Raw genomic sequence first — 5,623 nt, forward strand, 5'->3', positions numbered from 1 at the left:
TCTCTCACTCTATCTCTCTCGCTTGCTCTCTCTTTCTCTCTCTCTCTCGCTCTTTCTCTCTCTCTCTCTCTCTCTCTCTCTCTCTCTCTCTCTCTCTCTTTCTCTCTACGCGTGGCTGCCTTCTCTCTCGCGCGTGAAACTTGTACCGCCCTCTGAGATACAAATAGAGAGAGAGACAGTTATAATGAGATTTAGACGCCTTTGCAACCCTTTGTGGGCGAAGATGCCGGGTGAGCGAGTGTCAGGCCCTCTGCCCCCGGGCACCGGTCGGCATTCAGAAGCAACCTCGTAATTTATGCGGAAAATCGCGGAAAAGCGAAGTTTTAGCGAGCTCCTCCTCCATGTGTACGCGCACGGCCGCATGCACGCACACACGCACGCACGCACGCGCGCACGCACTCACGCACGCACACACACACACACACTCACACGTAAGCACGCGCGCACGAACGCATGTACGCACACACGCGCACGCACAAATGCACACACGCACACACACACACACACACACACACACACACACACACACACACACACACTCAACCCGCAGCACTGCAGTGCCGACGATGCACGCACACACACACACACACACACACACACACACAACAGAACACACACACACACACCAGCACAACACGACACAGCAAACATCATGGCAGCCATGGCCACCAGCACACCACGCACACGACGACGACGACACACACCACATGACAGCACCAGCAACACACACACCACACAAACACAGCACCTTCACCACACAGTGCGTGCCACGTGACACACACCATCCACGCACACACACCGTCACACACATGCCACACCGGGGGAGGCTCAGGATAGACACACGCCGCTAACGCACAGCACGGGCACGCACGCGACGCTTTACCGCTAAGGCCTGCACGCGTCCGGCGCAAAGCACGATCAAATGCACGTACACATAACGTCTAAAGCACGGCACCACATATACACATATAAGCGCATCACGCACGCCAAAACACATAACAGCACAATACCCAGCATCTGCATCGCACTAGTTGTGGTCTGTTGCACCTAATTAGCGATGTCTAGAAGGTGATATATATATATATATATACTATATATATATATATATACTTATATATATAATTATAGGCCCTGCATACTCTCCTCACGCGCGCCCCTATTTCTTGTCCGCCCTTGTATAGTAGTTCCCGTTTTGTTCGCATAGATAATACAACAACAAACACAACTCACGAAAGAAAGACTAGATACAGATAGCAAATCTGAGGCGAGATAGTGAAAATCTAGGCGATAGTGAAATCTAGGTGATAGTGAAATCTAGGTGATAGTGAAATCTAGGGATAGTGAAATCTAGGTGATAGTGAAATCTGGGTCTGTGACAAATTATTACTCATTGTGTCATGAATTCTATAGTCAGCGAATAATCATATATATATACTATATATATATATATATACTTATATATATGTCCCCATCGTATCTCTCTCTCTGCTATCCTATCTGCTGTTCTTTCTCTCTCTCTCGGCTCGTCTCTCGTCTCTCTCGGTCTCTCTCTCTATCTCTATCTCGTGTCTTTTCTCTCTCTCGATCTCTCCCCTTACACTTTCTCCTCTTTCTCTACTCTCTCCTTCTCCTCTCTCCGATGGTCTGCTCTCGTCTCTCCCCCCGCTCCCCCTCGGCCTCGTTCTGTCTTATCCTCTCCTCCTCTCTCTCTCTCTCTCTCTGTTCTCTCTCTCCTCTCTCTCTATCTTTCTAAATCTATCTATCTGCTCTTTCTTTTTCTCTCTCTCTCTCTCTCTCTCTCTATATATATATATATATATATATATATATCTTTCTTTGTACAGTAACTCTATATATATATATTATAGTAAGGCAATCATCATGCGACTCACCAGGATTGAACGCTACATTTTCTCTATGCCATTTCTTCTCTAATCCTCTACCTGCTCAATGACATGTGAATAATACTAGCGATCATGAATAATGAGACCAAAATGAGGACGTATTTAATGAGGACTCGCTCAGAAATCCGAAATGTGTTTGTTGCTAATTGAACGCGAGTAAACCACTCTCACTACTCCAGTCTGTTGTTCTGCTGTTCTGCTATCGTTGCCTTTCACTTAACCATTAGTTCCGTTTAGTGTCTATTTGTACGGTCAAACCTCTGTATAGCGGTCTCTCCATGGTAACGCGAAACATGTTTCTTATAGACAGGTATCTATTCTACGTAGATGTATTTACTTCATATCTGTCATTCAAAGGAAACACTAAAGGTGTTCTTTGTAGACAGGTTTCAGCCCGTTCTATAGAAGAGTCCGTTAATACAGTCCTAGTATTTTACACATATTATTTTTATACATATTATAAAATATCAGAAATATAAATATAAAACACACAATAAATACAACTACGATAATAAACGCCAGAATAAAATTAGTGTTGACATCACCGCAGGTAAAACACCGCAGGTAAAACAGCAGGTGAAACACCGCAGGTAAAACACCGCAGGTAAAACACCGCAGGTAAAACGCCGCAGGTAAAACACCGCAGGTAAAACGCCGCAGGTAAAACGCCGCAGGTAAAACACCGCAGGTAAAACATTGCGGGTAAAACACTGCGGGTAAAACACCGCCGGTAAAACATAGCAGGTAAAACACCGCAGGTAATACACTGCAGGTAAAACACCGCGGGTAAAACACCGCAGGTAAAACACCGCGGGTAAAACACCGCAGGTAAAACACCGCGGGTAAAACACCGCAGGTAAAACACCGCAGGTAAAACACCGCAGGTAAAACACCGCGGGTAAAACACCACAGGTAAAACACCGCGGGTAAAACGCCGCAGGTAAAACACCGCAGGTAATACACCGCAGGTAAAACACCGCAGGTAAAACACCGCAGGTAAAACGCCGCAGGTAAAACACCGCAGGTAATACACCGCAGGTAATACGCCGCAGGTCATGCATATATATCCTGTGAGGCTGATTTACGTGTGTTTTTCGCTTCAGCTTGCGGGTGCTGCATCTTCACAACAACCTTCTGTCGTCGCTTCCAAGCGAGATGTCAACGATGCGTCAACTCTACATCCTCATTCTCGCATTCAATCGCTTTACCTGCATACCTGAGGTGCTTGTCAGCATGCCACAGGTAAGTTAATGAGATATTACAGAAGGTATTCTACATGTAAGTTAATAAAATATTACTGAAGGTATGCCACAGGTAAGTTAATGAGATATTACAGAAAGTATTATACAGGTAAGCTAATGAGATATTATTGAAGGTATTCTACATGTGAGTTAATGAGATACTACTGAAAGTATGCCACATGTAAGTTAATGAGATAATATATAAGGTATTATACAGGTAAGTTAATGAGATATTACAGAAGGTATTCTTCATGTAAGTTAATGAAATATTACTGAAGGTATTATACAGGTAGATTAATGAGGTATTACAGAAGATATGCCACATGCAGGTTTATGAGCTTGTTATCCACGGCGTTATACATGTTCATATTACCACTGGTCTACTTCGGCGGACTTCGTTTACTAGTAATAAAGCTATAAGAATTTGTACGTTGGCGTGTTCTGTCAATGATTTATACATGATGAGTGTGTTCTGTCAATGATTTATACATGATGAGCGTGTTCTGTCAATGATTTATACATGATGAGTGTGTTCTGTCAATGATTTATACATGATGAGTGTGTTCTGTCAATAATTTATACATGATGAGTGTGTTCTGTCAATGATTTATACATGATGAGCGTGTTCTGTCAATGATTTATACATGATGAGTGTGTTCTGTCAATGATTTATACATGATGGGTGTGTTCTGTCAATGATTTATACATCATGGGTGTGTTCTGTCAATGATTTATACATCATGGGTGTGTTCTGTCAATGATTTATACATGATAGGTGTGTTCTGTCAATGATTTATACATGATGAGTGTGTTCTGTCAATGATTTATACCTGGTGGGTGTGTTCTGTCAATGATTTATACATGATGTGTGTGTTCTGTCAGTGATTTATACATGATGGGTGTGTTCTGTCAATGATTTATACATGATGTGTGTGTTCTGTCAATGATTTATACATGATGGGTGTGTTCTGTCAATGATTTATACATGATGTGTGTGTTCTGTCAATGATTTATACATGATGGGTGTGTTCTGTCAATGATTTATACACGATGAGTGTGTTCTGTCATTGATGCGGTCATGAATGATGTGTTCGTGGTTTACAGGTGGAGAATGTCGTCATGGCAGGTAACTACATCGACAGATTACCGGGTGACACCGTGTCCGGACTCAAACACATTAAACAGGTGAGCCAATAATCAACAGGTACGTGTGCGTGAGGGCGTGTGTGTGTGTGCGTGTGTGTGTGTATGTGTGTGTGTGTGTGTGTATGTGTGTGCGTATGTGTGTGCGTATATGTTTGTGTGTGTGTGTGTGTGCGTGCGTGTCCGTGTGTGTGTGCGTGCGTGCGTGCGTGCGTGTGTGCGTGTATTTGTGCCTGCTGTCGTTGCCAGACTGTTGCCAGACAGGGCAATCAGCCACTTCCACTGCCTCTGATTAATTATTGCCATAGCGATCGTCTGTTCTGATTTGTCGTTGCCATGGCAACCCACCTCTTCTGACCGTTGCCATGGCGACCGCTCCCCTTACCGCACCGTTGCCATGGCGACCTCTCCTTCTTACCGCACCGTTGCCATGGCGACCCATCCCCTCTCACTGACCGTTGCCATGGCCACCTCTCCCCTTACCGCACCGTTGCCATGGCGACCAGTCTCCACTGACTCCGCATCGTTTTGTAGATGGACCTACGGTTGAACAGTCTGACGTTGCCTCCTGTCGTCACGATGACCTTTGAACTGTTGGAGCATCTCACGCACCTTGACGTGTGTCACAACAACGCGACGAATCTGGACCTGCGCGCGCTGCCGTCGCTCGAGTACCTGCGCTGCTGTCACAACCAGCTCGTGCTGCTGCAGGCGAGCGGTACCAGTCTAAAACAGCTGCACGCGCGCCACAACAGTGAGTGCTGCCACCTATTGATCATGTATATATATAATAAATAAATATATATATATATATATGTATATAATTACATATATATAGGGGCCTATATATATATATATATATATGTGTGTGTGTGTGTGTGTGTGTGTGTGTGTTTTTAAACTTTGCGGCTGTTACAGCCAGCAACTGCTGCTGTCCTCGCGCCACAACAGTTTGTGCTGCCATCTAGCGGTTCAAATTATAGATATATAGCAGCGTCTGTCGTTACTTGACTTCTATCTTTATCTAGTTTGTTTTCTTTATGCCTTTGTTTCCTTTTTGTAATCAATGTTTCATTTTTTACAGGTTTGCAAAGTATTTACGTCACTCCTCTGCCAGAGAATCTTAGGATACTAGATGTCGCGCAGTAAGTGTTGGCGCGCCCTCTATCTTTCTCTCTCTCTCTCTCACCCTCTCTCTCTCTCTCGCTCTGTCTCTCTTTCTCTCTCACCCTCTCTCTCTCTCTCTCTCTCTCTCTCTCTCTCTCTCTCTCTCTCTCTCTCTCTCTCTCTCTCTCTCTCTCTCTCTCTCTCTCTCTCTCTCTCTCTCTCTCTCTC

At 44.5% G+C, this 5,623-nt stretch overlaps 1 protein-coding gene across 1 annotated transcript in view; it reads left to right on the plus strand.

The window, feature by feature from the left end:
- Positions 1-3,007: 3,007 nt before the first annotated feature.
- LOC106814836 (PH domain leucine-rich repeat protein phosphatase 1-like) overlaps positions 3,008-5,623 on the plus strand; it is a gene marked incomplete at both ends in the record, with an annotated part of 19,111 nt that continues 16,495 nt past the window's right edge. Inside the window, 4 exon segments of the mRNA XM_014819195.1 lie at positions 3,008-3,146; positions 4,250-4,330; positions 4,823-5,042; positions 5,373-5,433. Of these exon segments, the coding sequence (XP_014674681.1) occupies positions 3,008-3,146; positions 4,250-4,330; positions 4,823-5,042; positions 5,373-5,433 (501 nt within the window).

Source organism: Priapulus caudatus, unplaced genomic scaffold, assembly GCF_000485595.1.
Source record: "Priapulus caudatus unplaced genomic scaffold, Priapulus_caudatus-5.0.1 Scaffold988, whole genome shotgun sequence".
In the NCBI taxonomy this organism is placed as follows: domain Eukaryota; kingdom Metazoa; phylum Priapulida; class Priapulimorpha; order Priapulimorphida; family Priapulidae; genus Priapulus; species Priapulus caudatus.